The sequence below is a fragment of the Solea senegalensis genome, unplaced genomic scaffold, assembly GCF_019176455.1.
Source record: "Solea senegalensis isolate Sse05_10M unplaced genomic scaffold, IFAPA_SoseM_1 scf7180000017765, whole genome shotgun sequence".
Classification (NCBI taxonomy): Eukaryota; Metazoa; Chordata; class Actinopteri; order Pleuronectiformes; family Soleidae; genus Solea; species Solea senegalensis.
The window spans coordinates 32,145-55,180 of NW_025322517.1; the positions used below are offsets into that span (position 1 = coordinate 32,145).

General features: G+C 43.1%; 2 protein-coding genes across 5 annotated transcripts in view; one reads left to right on the forward strand and one right to left on the reverse strand.

The window, feature by feature from the left end:
• The first annotated feature begins 424 nt into the window (after window positions 1–424).
• On the forward strand, window positions 425–22,264 carry lrch1 (leucine-rich repeats and calponin homology (CH) domain containing 1). 4 transcript variants are annotated; one of them, XM_044018921.1, is made up of 19 exons: window positions 425–1,044; window positions 5,753–5,897; window positions 6,120–6,246; window positions 6,524–6,629; window positions 7,164–7,300; window positions 7,615–7,745; window positions 9,056–9,146; window positions 9,490–9,595; window positions 11,035–11,150; window positions 12,008–12,078; window positions 12,162–12,248; window positions 12,757–12,834; window positions 12,922–12,958; window positions 13,616–13,682; window positions 14,225–14,347; window positions 15,144–15,253; window positions 16,520–16,657; window positions 16,729–16,806; window positions 18,945–19,585. In XM_044018921.1, the coding sequence occupies exons 1-19, from the start codon at window positions 777–779 to the stop codon at window positions 19,236–19,238; spliced, it is 2,310 nt and encodes a 769-aa protein (XP_043874856.1). In that variant the 5' UTR covers window positions 425–776; the 3' UTR covers window positions 19,239–19,585. The 4 variants fall into 4 exon arrangements, with proteins under 4 accessions (XP_043874856.1, XP_043874857.1, XP_043874858.1 ...); XM_044018923.1 differs by lacking the exon at window positions 18,945–19,585 and adding an exon at window positions 20,927–22,264 and having other exon boundaries at window positions 456–1,044; XM_044018922.1 differs by lacking the exon at window positions 14,225–14,347 and having other exon boundaries at window positions 426–1,044.
• A 71-nt stretch (window positions 22,265–22,335) lies between these two features.
• esd (esterase D/formylglutathione hydrolase) overlaps window positions 22,336–23,036 on the reverse strand; it is a 3,001-nt gene continuing 2,300 nt past the window's right edge. The window contains exon 9 of the mRNA XM_044018932.1: window positions 22,336–22,507. Within this exon, the coding sequence (XP_043874867.1) occupies window positions 22,427–22,507 (81 nt within the window). The 3' untranslated portion in view covers window positions 22,336–22,426. The remainder of the gene's footprint in view (window positions 22,508–23,036) is intronic.

Below are 23,036 nucleotides of genomic sequence, written 5' to 3' on the forward strand. Positions count from 1 at the left end.
TGTGTGTGAGAGAGAGAAAGAGAAAGAATAAGATTGCTGAGTCGCGTGATTACATAACAAGCCTGAATCAGCAGATGTGCACAATTGATACTGATATATTACACTGTAAACACACACACACACACACAGAGACGCGCGCACACACACACATAGATCATAACTTTATTTATTTTTATAGGAACGTGAAACATTTTTAACTTTTAACAATATTCAATATGGAACAGTGCAGTAGCAGACTCTGACCACCAGATGTCTCTGTCCGACTAAGTTCCATTGATATTAAAAAAAACAAACGGAAACGGAGCGGTCATTCCTTCAAAATTGAAGACATAATGAGATTGAAATATATAAATAATATAAAAAATAAATAAATAAAAAAAGAAACAAATAATTTATTTAATTCTTGAATTCGTTTTAAACAGAATTCCTTAGTATTTTTGTATTTATATTTGATTCTTGTTGATGTGTGTTCACGAAACGTAACCTTTTCGCAAGCTAGCTGACATTTATTTTGAAAATGAAGAACAGGAAGTGACGCCGCTCGACACTTCGCAGCTTGACGCGTCGCGCGCAGACTGAGGCAGAGACGCGGCGGCGGCACAAGCTGAAGGCGCGGAGGTGGAGTCGGTGTTCCGCTGCTGACCGTTAGCTAACCGTGAGCTAACCGTGAGCTAACCGTTAGCTGACCGCGTGGATCAAAGCGACAGAGTGACGCAGTAGAGACAGACAGACAGAGAGAGAGACAGACAGACAGACAGACGGATAGGGGGGACATCATGGCGACGCTGCTCGGAGCGGAGTCGGGTCGCTCTCCTCCGCCTCCTCCTCCTCTTCCTCCTCTTCCTCTCCTCTCACAGCTCGGTTCTGGTTCTGGTTCTCCTTCCTCTCCGTCGAACCACACTCACAACCTGCCGCCGAACCGCGGCTTGGAGCGCGCGCTGGAGGAGGCGGCGGCCAGCGGCGTCCTCCACATCAGCTGCCGGAAACTGAAGGAGTTCCCCCGGTCAGCAGTGAACCACGACCTGAGCGACACCGTGGAGGCAGGTAAGAACCAGAACCACAGTCAGTACCACAACCAGAAGTACACACATACACACATGACAAGTGTGTAATAAATTCGTAAATTCCGTCTGAAGAATTGTGAATGTTTATGATTTTTACGTCACGTAGTTTTAAGCTCTTTGTGTAACTTTTATAATTATAAATAAACTTGTTCTCTCTGTTTCTCCAAAAGCGGGATTTATCTAGCGAGTGTCACCCGGAGACATTCTCTGCTGTGCTAAAGTGGGTCAGCGGGTCGTGTTTTCTCCAGAATGTTGTGGGTTTGAATCCCACGACTTTACTCTTACATCAGTTTGTGGGAAGACATTAACAGTGTGTTCCATTTGTCGTCGGAACATGGAATTTGTTGTATTGCTAACAACGGTGTTCATGGTTCACACGCTCAGTTTCTCCCACATGTGATGTAAATGTAAATCAGTGATTTTAACATCACACAGACACTAAGTTAAAATGTCTGATTTTAGTCAGTTTAAAAACATTTAAAAATCTTGGTTCAGATTGACCTCAGTGACACAGAGTGACCACACGAGGCAGCAGAGGACCAGCAGCTAAACTCGCGGGTTTCTCTGTGGGCTTTGGTGTGGGAGAGTGAGATACAGACGTGATCATGTGACGCAGGGATCAGACCTGTTCTTCCTCGTGTCCGTGCTGAGGTCCAGTGTCTGTGTGTCCGTCTGGTTGTTGATGACATCATCACTGACTATAAATAATAAAGTACAAAACAAGCCCTCCACTTTCACTTCAGCAGAGTACAAAGTCTTCACAGGTGTTTTTACACAGAGCTGCACCAGGACCTGTCTGTCTGCCTGCCTGTCTGTCAGTCCTCCTGTGATGGTGGCGTGGTCATGAGTGGAGGTTGTGCAGTGACTCCGGGCTCTGGAGTTCCCCAGCACTTCCCTTTAATCGCCACACAGCTGTAAACAGAGAGTGGGAGCAGTGCTGCTGACACCAGGAACACTGTCCACTCATGTCTCCAGACGTCTGTGTCTCACTGTCTGTGAACCACTCACTCTCCCACACCAAAGCCCACAGAGAAAAGCAGTGATTTTAGCAGGAGCTTCTGGTCCTCTGCTGCCTCGTGTGGTCACTCTGTGTCACTGAGGTCAATCTGAATTTAGTGATGGAGGCAGCAGTGGATCAACAACTTCTGTGTGTGTGTGTGTGTGTGTGTGTGTGTGTGTGTGTGTGATTCACTCACTCACTCACACACACACACACACACACACACACACTTAGTTATTGACTTCAGTTCAGTTTGGAACACAACTGTGTGAAAAAGTTGAGACGTGTCCAAAAAATAACCGATCTGAGAAGTTCCACTTTTAGCGTCTGTACACACTAGAACCAGAACTGCACTGTAGTGGACTGGACTGTCGTGCTTGGTGGAAACACAGCTGAGATGTCATCAGTGCTCACACACACACACAGTTGAACATAGTTTCATATCAGCACAAACACGAGTCTGGACTTGTAGTGAAACACAAAGTGAGGCTGTTTGTGTCAGAGCTTTTTCTCTGTCACACCTTCTGTAAGTCAGAGCTGAGGACTGGTCGTGTTGATCTATAATCTATAATCTATAATCCACTCCTTGGTGCTTGTTCTTCTCCTCCATCAGTGACAGAACTGATGAAAATGGTTGAAAATGAACATTCAGGTGATTAATGATGAAAATAATAGTTTGTGGTTTGATGACAGGAGCAGCAGCAGCCTGTTTGTCTCCATGTTCACACACACACACATGAATTATATAAGATTACTTTGCAGGAATGTGTTTTACTCTGCGTGACCTCTGACCTCCGCCTCTGCTCACTTCACTCACATCAGATAAAAATAGAAAAATAGTTTTTCCTTTAAATGGTGAAGAATAAAAAGAGAGGATTTTAACACACACACACACACACACACACACGTGTTGCTAGGAGACACGTTCAGAAGTGCTGAGTAACTTTTCTCACACATTCTTCTTCTACATCACTGATAAATAAACCCTTTATTCATGTTTATCTTTAACTGGAACCACACAGATCAGCACACACACACACTCTCACTCTCCCACACCAAAGTCCAGAGAGGAAACCAGTGATTTGAACGTCACACACACACACACACACACACACACACACACACACACACACACACACACAAGTTGTTGATCCACTGCTGCCTCCATCACTGCGTTCAGATGTCTGAGCTTTTAAAATATTTCATTTAGACTTAACTCAGTGACACAGAGTCACCACACGAGGCAGCAGAGGGCCAGCAGCTTGTGTGTGTGTGCGTATGTGTGGCTGATACCCCGTGAGTTTACCACCCTCACTTCCTCGACCTCACTTCTTTCCTTCCCTTACACTTACCACACACACACACACACACAGACAGGAAACTGAGGCTTGTGAGGAATTTGCAGTGGTGTTAGGTCAGAGGTCAGAGGTGTGTGTTTATCCGCTGTGTGTTCCCGCCACACCTGCACATGACAGCTGACACACACACGCACACACCCCCTCATTTCCCCCCTCATGTTATCATTGTAGCCCAAATATTGTCTCATCCTGGACTGACATCACCCTGTGTGTGTGTGTGTGTGTGTGTGTGTGTGTCCGCCCCAATTTCCAGACTCCTCAAGGAAAAGTAGGACAAGAGATGAACAACCATCTACACACACACACACACACTCCAGCTGTGGTGTTAGCATGTTAGCTTGTGTTAGCGTGTCGTCACAGTGAGGAGGAGGTGGACGTGACTTTCACAGACGAATGGAGCGAGGCGAGGGAGGAGGAGCAGGAGGAGGAGATGATGTTTAATTTTAAACACTAAAGTTTAAACTCCTTCACTGATATTCACAAGAATGTCACGTTTTATTTTGAAAATCCAACACTTGTTCATCTGCCATTTCCTGTATCCTCTGCACAAATTTCCAGAGACTAATGAAATCACGTGAGACTTGAAATGTAAACAGTTTGCACATTTGTTCTTTACTTGGTTTTAATCGCTGTCTGATCCTAAACCAATGGAAGTCAATGGAGAGTCCTCACAAGAGTAGATGCACAAACCTGTGTGTGTGTGTGTGTTTTCCTCCCATAAACAGACCTTATAAAGCACATCTCTAGTTGGAGTGTGGTCACAGCAGACTGACGTGGGTCGACAAATAGGTCATGAAGCATTCTTGTCGCACACACACACACACACACACAATAACATCTATATTAGGAGCCTGAGTCGCTTGGATGAGCTTTAAATATGCATTTTTTGCCCCAAGAAAAACACACGCACGCACACACACAGACACACACAGACTCACACATGCATGTTTGCACAAACGTGTGTGACTCTGCATCCATGCAGAAAGGCTCCTATTGTTGTCATGGTAACTTCACTGTGTCTTCACACAGAGAGAGAGGGCGCCACCATGCTTATTAAAGCAGAACACTGCCCCCTGCTGTCTGTCAGAGGAAAAACAGTGTTATTTCACACGTTCATCCTGACATGACCAGTAGGGGGCAGTGTCAGTGCTGTTAAAAACGTGCCTTCCTGAACTGTAGGGGGAGCTCTGTGGAGATTTACACAGATCCAAACTTCTCCACACAAACGATGTCATAACAAACACGTTAATAAAGTTACATATTTACAGAGCTGCAGCTAACGATTATTTTCATAATCGATTAATCGTTTGGTCCATAAAATATCAGAAGACCTTAAAAAATGTTGATCGGTATTTGTCAAACCTGGAAATGATGATGTTCTCAAACCAAAAAGAAGAAAATATTCACATTTAAGAAGCTTAAACAGTCGTAAGTCTTGTTTTAATCATGAAAAAAACTTCATATAGTTGTCGATCAATTTAGTAATCAATTCATCGTTCAAATGTTTTATTTTGAAAGGAATGGTGAGACACTCGTACCTACGGTGGCCTGGAAGGTCAAACCTGCACTAAACAACGTCAGACACACACAATGTGTCCAAACTGTTGTTCATTTGTTATTATGTTTGTTCAGTTTTCACTGTTCACTCACTCACTCATTGTGATTCACCCTCTCACCACATGAGGTGAAGTGTGGACGAGCTCAGCCGGGGAATTGAACCCTTGACCTTTGTGTTTAAAAGACGAGTCACTCCACCACTGAACCACCGATGTCCCACAAATAGAAACTCACCCAGATTGTGACGCGGGATAATATTGTTAGTGCGTGCGCGTGTGCGCGTGTGTGTGCGTGCGTGTGCGTGTGTGCGTGTGCAGCTGCATCCTGTGGTTGAGCAGGAAAAGAGAAGTGCGTCTCCTCCCTGCAGCAGCTTTAATAACAGGCCTGACAAACTCAACTAAACTCTGAACATCATCACAACCAGCACAGTGTCTGTGTGTGTGTGTGTGTTTGTGATCTGGAGAAGTGTGCGTACACGACAGCAGGAGGCGCTGGTGTATAAATCCAGCGTCAGTCACTCCGAGTCTGGGATGTTAGGGTGTAGCCGGGTCAGAGGTCACCAGGTTCTCTAACCCTCTAGTTACTGCGTTAGTGTGACACAGGAGATTAGTCCTGTGGACTTTGGTGTGGGAGAGTGAGTGGTTTCCTGTGTAACAGTGAGAGGAAGACGTAGATTTTATTCACTGAGAGTTTGTGTAGATTCTTTACATAACTAACTTCATCGGAGGTTATTGTGTGATCTTAACACACTTGTGTGTGTTTGTTTTGTGCAGATTTGTCAAAGAACAGACTGAGTGACGTTCCATCAGAGGTCTGTCACCTGGTCGCCTTGGAAACGCTAAACCTGTATCACAACTGCATCAGGACCATCCCTGACTCTGTCATCAGTCTGCAGTCACTCACCTCCTTAAACCTCAGGTCTGTGTGTGTGTGTGTGTGTGTGTGTGTGTGTGTGTCTTTCATGTCTTTGAACAATGAAACTGTAACAATGTAAAGCCTGTTAGCTCTGCTGCAGCTAACTGCTAAGCTGGCAGCTGAGTGACTGTGGTAAAACAGAAAATTCATAAATGTGACGTTCATGTTGTCGAAATTGTTGTTGATATTTTTTGTGTTGTGTGTGTGTGTGTGTGTGTGTTGCAGTCGTAACCAGCTGTGTTCTCTGCCCGCGTGTCTGTGTGGTTTACCTCTGAGAGTCCTCAACGCCAGCAACAACAAACTGGTCTGTCTGCCTGAGAACATCACACAACTGCACGGACTCATGGAGCTGGTGAGACACACACACACACACACACACACACACACACACACAAACCACTCACTCTCCCACACCAAAGCCCAGAGAGGAAGTCAGTGATTTTAACATCACACACACACACACACAGAGGAGTTGTTGATTGAAGTTCAAATGTCTGATTTCTTGGTCTCTGTTGACCTGTGTTCTCTTAAATGACTATCAGGTCGTAGTCGATTCCTCTTCTCCTCTCGTGACCTCTCGTGACCTCTCGTGACCTCTCGCTTGATCAGTGTGTTGTTGTCGTCTTCAGGACGTCAGCTGTAACGAGATCACGGCTCTTCCTCGTCACGTCGGTCGACTCAAAGCTCTGCGAGAACTCAACGTACGGCGGAACCTCCTCTGTGTTCTGCCCGAGGGTGAGTGACAGGAGGGGGAGGAGTCCCTGAGTTTGTGTAACCATGACAACCCAGGTCGCAATATAATCGACACAAAAACAAATATTTCTGTCATAAAAACATTTCTGATGAACAGCTGATATTATGGGATGAACCAGGTGTGAGTGAGACATTATTCATGATTTCATTTCATTCATGTTTTTAGTTTAAGACGCCTTTGATTTCCCAACTCAAGCCTCCATAGAACAGCTCACTATTTGGCAATTATTCTCTTTGTGAATGTATAGAACAGCTCATTATTTGGCAATTATTCTCTTTGTGAATGTATATAACAGCTCATTATTTGGCAATCAGTCTCTTTGTGAATGTATAGAACAGCTCACTATTTGGCAATTCTCTTTGTGAATGTATAGAACAGCTCATTATTTGACAATCAGTTTGGTGTGTGCGTGTGTGTGTGTGTACAGTCATACAGCTCACAGGAAGTGAAACACACTCCCACACACACACACATATGAAAATAACAGCTGTTGATTTATCCCCCCCCCCTCTCAGAACTGGCTGATCTTCCTCTGGTAAAGTTGGACTTCTCCTGTAACAAAGTCTCCACCGTCCCAGTGTGTTTCAGGACGATGAAGCAGCTGCAGTCACTGCAGTTAGAGAACAACCCACTGCAGAGTCCACCTGCACAGGTGTGTACACACACACACACACACACACACGCAGAAACGCTCTGCATCAGCGTCAAACTCTTCATTCATCAGAAAACCAAATCCTCAACAGGTGAGTCAGAGCGCCCCCTGCAGGTTTACATCCATCACAAGTCAAATAGTAGAAAACATTGTTGTGTAACTTTGTTTTGGAATAATGTCTGTGCGTAACAGTCAGTCTGATGTATACAACAGCTCACTATCTGGCAGGTTAGAGGCAGTGCTTGGATGTAGAGAACGGCTCATTATCTGGCAGGATTTAAAGAGACTCATTGAATGTTTCTTTTGTTTTTCAGATCTGTTTGAAAGGTAAAGTTCACATATTTAAGTATCTGAGCATTGAGGCGTGTCGCTGTGAGAAGATGCCAGACTCACTCTACCTGCCCGTCATAGAGCGGCTCAGCCTGTCACGACCCAGCACCGGCAGGTCAGTGTCTCATTCATTCATTCATCAAGTATTATTTCCACAGTCAAGAATGTTTTTCTTCCGTCGAGAAAACAAACATCGTTCCTCAAACCTCAAAAATAACCAGATGATGTTGTATGATCAGAAACTCTCCCACATAGAGACAATCAGTGATTTTAACATCACACACACACACACACACACACACACACACACACACGCTGCTGCCTCCATCACTAAGTTCTAATGTCTGATTTTGTCACTTCAGCTTTTCAAATCCTTTGTTCAGATTGACCTCAGTGACACAAAGTGACCACACGAGGCAGCAGCGCAGCAGCTGACATCACTGTTTTTCTCTCTGGGCTTTGGTGTGGGAGAGTGAGTGGTTTTGTGTGTTTAACAGTAAGAATTTCAAAGTTGAAAACAAATGTGTTTTAGTTTCTGTGAGTGTGAGCTCTGTTCTGTCCGCCCCCCCAAAATGGTTCTCCATTCTCACGGAGCACAAACGCTCCTTCCTGATGATGATTGTCCTTTTTTTCTTCAGCTGTCGTTCTTTCTTCTCTCTGTCTGTCTGTCTGTCTGTCTCTCTCTCTCTCTCTCTTCAGCTCCTTCATCTTCATCGTGTTGAATGATTGATTCATCGTTTACTCTCCTCTGACTCCACAGGAAACTCTGATGCTATTTTTAAAACTCAATTCAAACAAAGAAAGAAAAAAAAGAAAAACTGCTGCTGCCCTGCCAAAATAAAAGCACACAGCGCCACAGCTACTGTTTGACATGCTGCCCCGCCAAAATAAAAGCACACCGATCAACAGCTACTGCTTGACACGCTGCCCCGCCAAAATAAAAGCACACAGATCCACAGCTACTGTTTGTTGTATTTTCACGAAGAGTGGAAACAACTATTGATTTCGAAATTAATGATCTACTATTTTAATCACTGATTAATCCATTTGAGTGTTTTTTTTTATAATTTAAACCAGTTAATGGGATTTTTCCGCTTCTTAAATGTGAATATTTTCTTGTTTCTTTGCTTCATAAAACAAAGAATTTATTCAAACTCATTGTTTGTGGACAAAAACAAGACATTTGTGGACGTCATCATCAACATTTTCTGACATTTACTGAACAACACAAGAAGAAGAAAGTCATTGAAAGATGAAAATAATGTCTTACAGCCCTGTTCTGAGTCTATTAAAGAAGAGGAGGAGGAGCTATGATTCTGCTCGCTCTCTCTCTTTAGCTCACACACACACACGTGCTGGTGTCTCCTGTGAGTGTGTGTGACCTGTTTTCTGTGTGTGTGTGTGTGTGTGTGTGTGTGTGTGCAGTGTGGAGGACATGGAGCAGCAGCAGAAGAAGCAGGACAGTGACTCAGGAGTCGGCAGCGACAACGGAGACAAGAGACTGTCTGCTACTGAGGTACAGAGAGTGTGTGTGTGTGTGTGTCACTCACATTATGGGGATCACATTCAGGTGAGGACACAGTGTGTGGTTAGGTTAAGGTAGTGCTGGGATGTAGAGAACGGCTCATTATCTGGTTACTAGTCGTTATGGTGGTCAAAGTTAAAGTTAACGACCAGGGAATGAATTTAAGTCAAGGATGACTTTGTTTTTATGCTCTGGTTTTGTTACTGGTGATTAATGTGATCATTCATTCATCAGCTGATTAAATCTGAGTTTAAAAAAGTGATTGTTAAAGTTAGTCATTGATTTCATTCATTCATTCATTCATTCATTCATTGTTGTTGTTTGTGTGTCGTAGCCGTCAGATGAAGACAGTCTGAGTCTCAACGTGCCGATGAGTCACATCACAGAAGAGGAAGGACTCAGTAAAGACGACTCTACTGAACACATCAGCTCCCTGACAGGTAACACACACACACACACCAGCCCTCACACACACACACACACACACACACACACACACACACACACACACACACACACACACACACACACACACACACACACACACACACAGTTCCTCAGAGACACACACACACACACACACAGTTCCTCGGAGACACACTTGCACACACACACAGTTCCTCTGAGACACACACACACACACACACAGCCTGACACACACACACACACACACACACAGTTCCTCAGAGACACACACACACACACACACACACACACACACACACACACACACACACAGAGACACACACACACACACACACACACAGTTCCTCAGAGACACACACACACACACACAGTTCCTCAGACACACACACACACACACAGTTCCTCAGAGACACACACACACACACACACACAGTTCCTCAGAGACACACACTCACACACACACACACACACACACACACACACACAGTTCAGAGACACACACACACACACACACACAGTTCCTCAGAGACACACACACACACACACACACAGACACACACACACACACACACACAGTCACACACACACACACACACACACACACACACACACACAGTTCCTCAGAGACACACACACACACACACACACAGTTCCTCAGAGACACACTCACACACACACACAGTTCCTAGACACACACTTGCACACACACACACACACACACAACACACACACACACACACACAGTTCCTGAGACACACACTTGCACACACACACACACACACAGTTCCCAGAGACACACACACACACACACACACACAGTTCCTCAGCACACACACACACACACACACACACACACACACACAGTTCCTCAGAGACACACACACACACACACACACACACACACAGTTCTCAGAGACACACACACACACACACACACACACAGTTCCTCAGAGACACACACACACACACACACACACAGTTCCTCAGAGACACACTTGCACACACACACACACACACACACACACACACACACAGTTCCTCAGAGACACACACTCACACACACACACACACAGTTCCTGAGACACACACTTGCACACACACACACACACACACACAGTTCCTCAGAGACACACACACACACACACACAGTTCCTCAGACACACACACACACACACACACACACACACACACACACAGTTCCTCAGAGACACACACACACACACACACAGTTCCTCAGAGACACAGTTAAAATAGACTTTAATCAGTTTTTAATCAGGTCAAAGTATTTTAGCATCAAAGTCTTTGAAAGTCACTGTGACATGAAAACATCCATGTTCCAGGGTTGAAGTATTTTTACATCTTTTCTTCTATAAAACACTTGAGGGTGTTTGGTGATTGGTTGTCTCTCAGGGGGCGTGTCCTTGATCATGTGTCCCACTCATGTGTTTTTCAGTGGACACAAACTGTGACTCTGTGCGTCTGATCGAGGAGAGTCCTACGGAAGCTCTGAAGGATCAGTTCAGCTGCAGAGACTCTGCTCTCAACTCTCGCTTCATCAGCTACATCAAGGTAACTGTTCAGCAATGAATGAATGAATGAATGAATGAATGACACAGTCACTTACTTTACTTTTCAATGTTGGAAGCGTTTGTAAACCACTCACTCTCTCACACCAAAGTCCACAGAGAAAACCAGTGGTTTTAACTGCAGGTCCTCTGCTGCCTCGTGTGGTCACTTTGTGCCACTGAAGTTAATCTGAACAAAGTGTCACAACCTGGCTCAACGTATGTGAGTGAAAAGGGGAGACCACACATAATCTGAACATAATTGAACATATTTTAATTAAATTAAAGTAATCAAATATTTAAACCAAAACAGGAACCAAAATGTCTGTCTGCAGAGGAAGAGGGAGAGCATCTGTGGCAGGTCTGCTTAAATAGCCTCATGAGCTGTTTGCAGGTGTTCTGCATCACTCACTCACTCACTCACTCACTCACTCACTCACTCACTCACTCAGCCACAGCTCCACCCACCTGACAGAGAAGGCAGCAAACATGACCAGCCCTGAATCCGTCACAAAAGACTTACTAATGCAGAATTTAGATTTAATTTAAATCAGACAACAGAGCTCAGTGATGGAGGCAGCAGTGTGTGTGTGTGTGTGTGTGTGTGTGTGTGTGTGTGTGTGTGTGTGTGTGTGTGTGGAGAGTGAACATTTTCAATTCATCAATTCATTCTTTTTTGTGTGGGCTGTTGAGAGTTGTTTAATGATTATATTTAATTAATTTAATGATTTACTGACGACAAGAGTTGGAATTGTTTGTGTCGGCAGTGGTGATGTCCCTGAGCTGCAGCTGTTCATCTGTCTGTGTGTGTGTGTGTGTGTGTGTGTGTGTGTGTGTGTGTGTGTGTGTGTGTGTGTGTAGGGTCGTGCAGCAGCAGACTTTGATGAGCCTCTCAGGATAGAAGAAGACTCTTCGTGGCAAACAGAACAAACGTGAGTTTAGTTTGATCAGGAATCAAAATCTCTGATCTTTGTTTTTCACTTTTTTCTTTAACGTCTTTTCTGTGTGTTGAAAGGTCAAAGGTCACAGTGGGCACAGAGCTCCACATCGACATGATCAACCAGCTGAAAGAAGCTGTGGAGCTGCTGCAGGAGCCCAGCAGGTGATTAACCATGATTTATCCATGATTTAACACTGATTTATCAATGATTTAACAATGATTTATCCAAGATTTAACACTGATTTATCCATGATTTATCTATGATTTAACATTGATTTAACACTGATTTATCAATGATTTAACATTGATTTAACAATGATTTATCCATGATTTAACACATGATTTGATTTAATCAATGATTTAACATTGATTTAACAATGATTTATCCAAGATTTATCAATGATTTAACATTGATTTAACACTGATTTATCCAAGATTTAACAATGATTTATGATTTATCAATGATTTAACATTGATTTAACACTGATTTATCCAAGATTTAACAATGATCTATCCACGATTTAACACTGATTTATCAATGACTTAACATTGATTTAACACTGATTTATCCAAAATCCAAAAGTTGCTGTAGAGAGCACACTTCTTCTTGTTGTGGTTGTTATTGTAACACAATAACAATAATGCTGTTGTTGTGTTGTTTGTGTGTCAGAGTTTCCTCACAACAGGACCATGTGACTGGAGTCCGACTGTATCCTGTGGAGATGGTCACAGTGGACGAGTCACTCAAGTAAGACTGACGTTCATCACTGAAATCAAACATGACAGAAGAGTTATAAATGAACCTCCTCACACTCACTGTCCTCTGTGTCCACAGTGGTCAGGACAGTGAGGACAGCGCCACCACAGCTCAGGTAGAGTATGTGCAGTCACATCAACATCTTATTACTGTCATGGATCTCAGGCCACGCCTGAAGGTTCCCCGTTAACACGCCGTCTCCGTCCCCTCCTCGTCCTCATGGTAGAGTTCTAAGTTAACGTCTTTAAGTGCTACAGGACATTTTAGAGTCATATTAATATTTAAGGGTTAAACGTCGCTGCGTTCTGTAGCAGCTCATGAAAGAAGAAGAAGAAGAAACAGGAGGAGCAGGAGGAGGATGTGAGTTCCAGAGGAAGAGACAGATGATTCTAGACAAAGCCAGGTTTCAGGCCCAGCTTGCGTATCGGGAGTATGAGTGGCATATGTCAATCAAGGTAAATGTACTTTAGCAGCTTTGTCCCGCCCACTCTGCGTCCCTCATGTCCCTTCACTGTGAGTCGCAAAATAATCACGTGTTTTCAAACGTAAATCCAGAAAATTCTTTGGTTTATTTATCACTTAAATAAACTTCATCTGTGCTCCTGTTTTCATCCATGAACTTTGTTTAGCTTCTTATTCAAACTTTAAATAAAGCTGTAATGTTTCAATTCAACTATTCATTTTAAAATGACTTGCTGTTTTTGGACCTGATTTTACTTGAATAAACGTTTGGTCTCATTTTAAGTAAAACCTCTGTCCTCTGTCCTCTCAGCGAGGAGACGTCCCCCCGGCCGTCAGACTCTCGTCCTGTTCACCATTTGGACTGAAGCCTCGCTCAGGTGAGTTACGCGGGGGATCAGGGTTTGAGTCGTGGTCACTGAACAGAATCAGAACAAAGTCCAGCTCTGTTTGTTTTTGTTTAGCAGCTAGCAGCCATCCAGCATTTGTTTGCTAATGTTTACTGCTGTGTGAAGTTTTGCTAAAAGCTAACATGACGCTAACATGGTGCTAACACGAAGGAAACATAAAGCTTACACAATGCTAACATGTTACTAATGTGATGCTAACATGAGGAACTGTCACATTATAAAAACTAATATTTTATATGTTTTTTTCCGTCGTTCATTTTCACTTTTGATTTTTCACCTTTTTTTCTTTGTTTTCTGCTGACTCATCCTCGTCTTCCTGCATGACTCATCATTTCTTGCTCGCTCTTGCTCGCTCGTTGACTTTTGTTCTGGTGATGTCGGTGTTTTCTACGGGACACATTTTTTTACGCTTTTTCGTGGAATGAACTTTGTTTTCCTTGGTTTTCATCTCGGTGACTCCGCCCCCCGCACACCAACACGCACCTCTGACCACTCCCACCACCTGTTCGTAGCTCCGCCCTCGCTGCCTTGCTCGCCTCCTCCTTCCTTTTTCGAATCCTCCCCCCTCTTACAGGCCACACCCCTCCGTAGAGATACACGGTGTAGCCATGACGACGGAGGCGTGCACGGCCGCGGTACGTCTAACCTTTGACCTGGGATTATTTTAATCTCTGACTCTTCTGTGAGCGTGTTTACGTAAAGATGATGAACATGAAAACACGCGTTAGATTATTATTATTATTATTATTATTAGATAATAAGTAAAAATGTTATTTATGTAAATAACAAAGTGAATGTAAGTAAATTAGACAATTAAACTAGAAAATTTACTTTTCTACTCTAATAAATTAAATTAAAGATAAATATATATATATTTACACATTGTTAAAATCAAGGATATAATATAATCTTTATTTCCCATGTTGGAACAGAGTTATGAATAAATGTTCTGTGTCCTCAGGGTTAAATATGAATAAAGTATAAATATAGTGATTTAATGTCACGCAGCTGCACAAACAAATTGTTTAGAAAACAAAGTTATGTGACCAGAGTGGTGGTCAGGTGACCACGCTGAAACAACTCCAGCTCCTCTACAAAGACTTCCTCCTGTGGCCTTTGAGTGGAACTACACATATTCACATGTACATCAGCTGTGTGTGTTTGTAACAATGATTGTGTTATAATCGCTCACACAGTGACCAGTGACACATGTCTACGTGAAGACAACAACAAAGTAAAAAGTCTCTGTTTATCCGCAACATAGAGAAACAAACAAAGTTCATGAAGGTGGACTATCCCTCTTCTTCAGTCAGGTCACTTCTGCACAGCTTTAACCTCATTCATGTGAGCAGCACCACCATGAGGAGACACGACGTAGTGACAGAGAGAGAGAATGAATGAAACCTTTGTTTGTGTGTGTGTGTGTTGCAGTTTTCCTGCGCAGCCACAAGAGTCTGGAGTCTGTGGATCCTCAGTTTACTATCAGGAGGAAGATGGAGCAGCTGAGAGAAGAGCTGGAGCTCATGGAGACACTGAGAGACGTGAGAGCAGCTTCAATTATCATCAGTAACTAACTGATCGTCATCACTAACTAACTGATTGTCATTAATAACTAACTGATCGTCATCAATAACTAACTGATCATCATCAATAACTGATTGTCATCAATAACTAACTTAACGTCATCAATAACTAACTGATCATCATCAATAACTAACTGATTGTCATCAATAACTAACTGATCGTCATCAATAACTAACTGATCATCATCAATAACGTCGTCATCAATAACGCTGATTGTCCGTCAATAGCAACTGCGATATCATCAATAACTGATGCGTCATCAATAATATGCTCATCAATAACTTCTTAGCACGTCATCAACGCTTAACTGATCATCATCAATAACTAACTGATCATCATCAATAACTGATCATCGTCAATAACTAACTGATCATCATCAATAGCGATTGTCATCAATAACTAACTGATGATCATCATCAATAGCTGATTACGTCATCAATAACTAACTGGTCGTCATCAATAACTTCCCGTTGTCATCAATAACTAACTGATCATCATCAATAACTGATCGTCATCAATAACTGATGGAGTATCAATAACTAACTGATGCGTCATCAATAATAGCTTAACTTAGCGTCATCACTAACTAACTGATCGTCATCAATAACTAACTGATCATAATCAATAACTAACTGATCATCATCAATAACTAGCTGATACATCAATAACTAACTGATCATCATCAATAACTAACTGATCTATTCATCATCAATAACTAGCTGATCGTAACTAACCCATCATCAATAACTAGCTGATCATCATCAATAACTGATTGTCATCAATAACTAACTTAACGTCATCAATAACTAACTGATCATCATCAATAACTGATCAGCGTCAATAACTTAACTGATCGTCATCAGTAACTAACTGATGCGTCATCCATAACTAACTGATTGTCATCAATAACTAACTGATCACATCATCAATAACTAACACATCATCATCAATAGCATCAAATCTGAATCAATAACTGATTCGTCATCAATAACCTAGCGTCATCACTAACTAACTGATCGTCATCAATAACTAACTGATCATAATCAATAACTAACTGATCGTCATCAATAACTAGCTGATCATCAATAACTAGCCGATCATCAATAACTAACTGATCATCATCAATAACTAACCCATCATCAACAACTAGCTGATCATCATCATCAATAATGACGAATGAGGTTCTCTCTCTGTGTGTCCTGACCTTTGACCTTTGACCTCAGAGCATCGAGAGCAGACTGAAGGTCGTCCTCCCCGAGGACCTGGGCTCGTCTCTGATGGACGGCGTCGTCCTCTGTCATCTGGCCAATCACATTCGCCCTCGCTCGGTGGGCAGCATCCACGTCCCCTCCCCCGCAGTGGTACGACCCACACACCTTTGACCTTTGACCTTTTGATGTTTGTGTGTTTTTAACGTGTTTTCTTCCTTCAGCCCAAACTCAGCATGGCCAAGTGTCGCAGGAACGTGGAGAGCTTCCTGGACGCCTGCAGGAGGATCGGCGTTCCTGAGGTAAGCCCCGCCTCTCTGAGAAACCTGACTCCGCCTCCACGCCTCGCTGACCTGGGGCGTGAAACCTTCACACTGTTTCTGTTTCATCGTTACGTTCACACAACTCTTTTTTTCAAGAAACTGTTTTCCACTGAAATTTAAACCGTCGTAACCCATAAACGTTGAACACTATTTACAACGTAAATATCTCACGTTAGCGTCGTTTAATGGGTTAAAGGTCAGTGTGAAGGTTAAAAAAACACCCTCAGGTCATCAGAATGTGACTCCTCCCACTCTGACATCACAGATGTGTGACCAAGGCTGATGATGTCATTAATCAATGTCATGTGATTAAAGGGATAGTTTTGTGGTTGTGTGAGGTACTGACATTTAGCCACTTTATTAGGTACATCTGTTCAAGTAACACACTCACTCTCTCACACCAAAGTCCACAGAGAAAACCAGTGATTTTGTCACTTCAGTGTTTGAAATCCTTTGTTCAGATTGACCTCAGTGACACAGAGTGACCACACGAGGCAGCAGAGGAGCAGCAGCTAAAATCACTGGTTTTCTCTGTGAGAGATCATGTTCTGTCTCCGCTCCTCAAACAACCACGTTTAAAAAAACATACATTTATATTTCAGCATTTTTGTTCTCATGGCTTTAACGCTGACTCATTAATGTGGACATTAATGCTGAGTCATCACTGCCTGTGGCATTCCTCCATCACAGTCACTGTTTATCGTCTGAATGTCTAGCAAACAAAAGTGCTGAGTCACTCACAGACAGAGAAGCTGCAGTTTGTGCTGAGTCACTCACAGACAGAAGCTGCAGTTTGTGCTGAGTCACTCACAGACAGAAGCTGCAGTTTGTGCGAGTCACCACAGACAGAAGCTGCAGTTTGTGCTGAGTCACTCACAGACGGAACCTGCAGTTTGTGCCGGAGTCACTCTGAACCTGCAGTTTGTGCCAGGTCACTCACAGACGGAACCTGCAGTTTGTGCAAGTCTGGTTTGCAGTCACAGACGGAACCTGCAGTTTGTGCCGAGTCACTCACAGACAGAAGCTGCAGTTTGTGCTGAGTCCTCACAGACAGAAGCCCAGTTTGTGCAGGACAGAAGCTGCACAGAACCTGCAGTCACTCTCAGACAGAGAAGCTGCCGTTTGTGCCGAGTCAGAAGCTGCAGTTTGTGTCACTCTCAGACAGAAGTCACTCACAGACAGAGAAGCTGCAGTTTGTGCCGAGTCACTCGCAGACAGAGAAGCTGCAGTTTGTGCCGAGTCACTCGCAGACAGAACCTGCAGTTTGTGCTGAGTCACTCACAGCGCCACCTGTCTTCCAGGGAACTGTTGACATTCAATATCATGAAGTTTAACAGAATTTTGTTTAGTTTTTTCTTTGTTTTGACGGAAAATTATACGATTTTATTAATTATCGCGATAATTCGCAGTAAGTTGACAGTGAGCTTCCGTTGTTATAATTGTGTTGTGAATTGTCGGTGAGTAACGACATTTTCCCACCACAGTCCAAGTGATTTATTTGAACCCACCACCAGAGGGCGCTACATCATTCAGTCACTCCTGAACCCGGATCTGATAAAAGATTCATGTTTTCACGTTTTGACGTCGACGTCACTAAAGTTCTATTTCTAACATTAGGTCAAAAGTTACTGATTCCAACAGAGTAAAGGCTCCGCCCACTTGTGTTTTTACGATTTTTACAATTATCGCAGTTAAGTTTGTTTGTTTTTTCTGTTGTTTTCACCGCGGTGCTGCTAACTGTTGCTAACGCACACACCGCTTCTGCTAAAGGCTGCTAGAGTGAACTAACATGCTAACGCTGCTGACTGCACTGGCTTTCCCATCAGCCACCTCACCTCCTCCCTCGCTTCATTGACTCATCAGCTCACGCTCTGACCTTTGACCTCTGACCTCTGTGTTCACTGTTTAACCTCCTGCCTTTGTCTCTCTTCTCACTTTGCTGCTGGATCAACACTTTCTTCTCCTCCTCCTCTATCTTCTCCTGTCTTTTCTTCAATCCTCTTTTATCGCCTCACTTCCTTGTTTTCTTATCTCCTCCCTCCTCCTCTGTTTTCCTCTCCACTCATCCCTCCTCCTCCTCCATGCACCTCCCCCTCTCTTCCTCATGGGGGCGCCAGTCGTCCCTGTGTTCTCCGTATGACATCACCCAGTGTCGCCTGCAGCCGCTGCGCAGGACGCTTCAGGCACTGGTTGCCTTGGATACGAACTGTCCACACAGGAAACGGGAGGAGTCCGTCTCGACTCCCAGCCCCGCCCCCTCCGCGGTGTCAAAGACTCCCTCATTGGTGTCGGTCACCACTCAGACTCCGCCCCCTGCCTGGCAGATCTGGGACGTGATTGGCTCGAGCTTGCTTCACGTCCTCTGCCTCGTTCTGCTCTTCTTGGCGTACACGTGGAGCGAGCTCACGTAACCGTGACGACAAACTAGCCCCACCCTCCTATCTTCTCCTTCTTCTTCTTCAGACATAAAAACAGAAACAGAGGATTCAAAATAATCTATAATCTGAGTGTTTAAATGGAGATTAAGCACAGATATGAAGGTTTTTTCACTCTTGATTAGGGATGAAATGATGAGTGTTAGATTATATGATGGATTACGAAAAGTCTGTGTCTAATTGTCAAATAAAAAAAGAAATAAAACAAATGTTTAATCCTCATCTGTTACCACAGGGTGGCAGCAGCGAGTCTTTGACCACATTTACGACGTTCCCTGAATGCATCTCGCTCGTGTGCTGGACTGATTTGCATATTTATTTATTTTTATTTATTTATTTATTTATTTGTTTATTTCGGTCATGACATTTAGATCACTCATCACATAACAGTGCGGTTCACACAATATACATAACCGAAAGGGAACGCGGGAGAAGCAAAGCTTAACTAGTCCCGTTATTATTTGACTAATATTAACGCAGAATATTCAAATAGCAAACTGTTTTTTTAACCAGAATCCTGGATTAAGACCTGACGAGTCGTGTGAATATGCTCTTAAATTTGAGTAAAGTGCCTTTAAATAGGTCTTAAATTAAACCTGCTTACGCCTGGAAGACTCTGAAGTGTAACCATGGTAACATGATCACATGTTTCCATGGTGTTTTCTCTGTGTTGTTTTTTTCCTGACGTCGGACACGATGATGTGCGTGAAAGTACTAAGTCTGTGGATTTAATCTGCGTCACTCTCTTTACGTGACCAAATCAACTAAACTACGGAATAATCGTTTAGAAAAATCTGATTTAACGTCAGACAGGAAGTTGTCGTTAACGCTGCGTTAGCACCACATGCAAAGTAATACTTTTATTTTGAACACTGCACCTTTAAAGAAACCTGACACCTGTTTGTTTCATTAACACTTTCAGATTAACCTCTGTGGTCTTCAGGATTACAATCCCACGTCCTTATCAAGGTTTCGTCATAAATGAGAATTTGATTTATTCTCTGTAAAAGTTTTTATTTACCGCGTTTATTTGCTGCTTTATGACGGGTTTTGAACGTGTGTGTGTGATGATTGAGTGAAGAAAGTGTGTGTGATGATTGAGTGAAGAAAGTGAGTTTGAATCTGAAAAAACATTCTTGCAACAAAAACAGCCCCGCCCCCTCCAGAAACCAAGGATGTCATGTAATGACGTTTTTTGTAACGTTATTTATTTCAAATTTGCGATTTTTAAACTCATTTCAACACCTTTTTTTTTTGCAATTTTCACAATCATTTAGTTTGAATCAGTGTGAAGAAGTGCATCAGACTGTTTAGTGACACATGTGAAGCAGCAGAGGGCGCTGTGAGCCTCACATCCACACGTTGCTGACTCACCTGTTACAACTCCACATGCTAGCTTAGCTGTTGGCTTATCTTTCAACTCCACATGCTAGCTTTGCTGTTAGCTTAACTTTGAACTCCACATGCTAGCTTTGCTGTTAGCTTGATCAGAGTAAGGAGGAGGAGTCACAGATGAATGAGTGAATGGCCTTATGTGACAAATGTTTGACGTTTTCGTCTAAACTGTGATGATTTCGACCTCTGTCTCTGTCTGTCTCTCTCTCACTGTCTTTCTGTCTGCCTGTCTGTCCCTCTCTCTCGCTGTCTGTCTGCCTGTCTCTCAGGACAAACTGTGTCTTCCTCACCACGTCCTGGAGGAGAAAGGTCTTCTGAAGGTCAGCATCACAGTCGGGGCTCTGGTCGACCACAACTCCTGACCTGAGGCCATTACGCAGAGAAGGGGCAGGGCTTCCAGTATGCAGAGAAGGGGCAGGGCTTCCATGGCACACACACAAACATGAGTAAAGACTCTGGTTTGTCGCACTAACACAGTTTTTAAAATTCTGTCTAAAAACAACAGCGTGCTCCTTTTATAGTGTTGTAATTATTTAAATTGACAAAGATTTTATTGACAAACACGGAGTGTAAACAAAGACGGCCGACACTGCGACTTTATCGCAGTGAGAGGATCGTCGTCTAACTCACCAACAGACACGAGACTCTTTGTCAGTTTACGTTTAAAAGACCAAAGTTAAAATGGAGGCAATAATTGAGTCTTAACTTCATCAGGAAACAAAAAACAAGTTTTACTTAAATATTTAAAAAGAATTGACTTTATTCTCTTAAAATGTAAGTTTCTTTAGAAAAAATGAAACCACTTCCATGATATTTTTACATCTTAGATGTTTTTTATTTTCATTTTTTCAGGTTTATTTCACATTTAACTGTCTGTCAAAAGGAAAGTTCAGCTTTTGGGAGAAAACAAGCGTCACCTCGAGTTGCTAACATCGGAAACTTACGGACAACTTTTACCTTTAAGTTCGTAAACCACACACACAGGAGTTATTGATCCACTGCTGCCTCCATCACTACGTTCAAATGTCTTATTAAATGAATACAGCTTTTAAAAATCTTCATTCAGATTAACCTCAGTGACACAAAGTGACCACACGAGGCAGCAGAGGACCAGCAGCTCTTGTGTGTGGGAGAGTGAGTGGTTAACAGACGTCTGTCTCACACTGAGACAAAGACTTAAACTGACGTGGGTTTGGTTCTGAGCAGCAGGGGGCGCTCACAGTGCATTCGATCACACTTAAAAACCCCTGAACTGTCCCTTTAACTTGTAAATGTAGCTGAGCGTGTTTTCTGTGTTTCTGCACTTTAAACGTTTTATATCAGATATTTAATGACACTGAATTCACCTTTAATCCAAACAGAAGCAACACTAATGTGAGTGTAAACATCCTGCTGAACACAATCGTATGTTTGTACATAAATGTCTGTGCTTTTATTTTTTTATTTGTGTCGACGTTTACTGTCACGTGTTGAACAGCAGCTCTGAGCTAAACGCATGAAATGTCCCTTTAACTGCTGTGACTATATCCATGTGTGTGTGTGTGTGTATTTACACACACACTGTATTTCTTATCACTTTATCAGTAAAAGTCTGGTGTGTAAACGCAGCCGCACATTTTTATTTGATCACAAACACATGACTTCATTATGAAAAAGAAAAATAACACAAACACAGCAGTGAAAATTCAAAGCTTTAATTGTGAACATGAAGAAAAGTCTTCATGTTCAGAAGAACCTGCTGCAGCTGAGGGTCAAAGGTCAACGGCCCCTCACGCGTTCAGATACTTGGCGTGATGCTTCATGTGGTCGTTCATGAACGAGTAGATGAAGAAGTAGCTGTGATCGTAGCCCTGCAACACACACACACACACTGCAGCTCGTCACATGATCACGTCTTTATCTCACTGTCACACACACACACACACACACACACACTGCTTCATGTGGACACACACACACACACACACACACACACACACACACACACACACACACACACACACACACACACACACTGCAGTCGTCACATGATCACTTTATGTCACTGTCACACACACACACACACACACTGATCGTCACATGATCAGTCTTTATGTCACTGTGCAGCTCGTCACATGATCACGTCTTTATGTCACTGTCACACACACACACAACACACACACACACACTGCAGCTCGTCACATGATCACGTCTTTATCTCACTGTCACACACACACACACACACACACACTGCTGCTGCCTCCATCACTAAGTTCAAATGTCTGATTTTGTCACTTCAGTGTTCAACGTTCAGATTAACCTCAGTGACACACAGTGACCACACGAGGCAGCAGAGGAGCAGCAGCTAAAATGACTGGTTTGGCGTGTGCGTAACAGTGA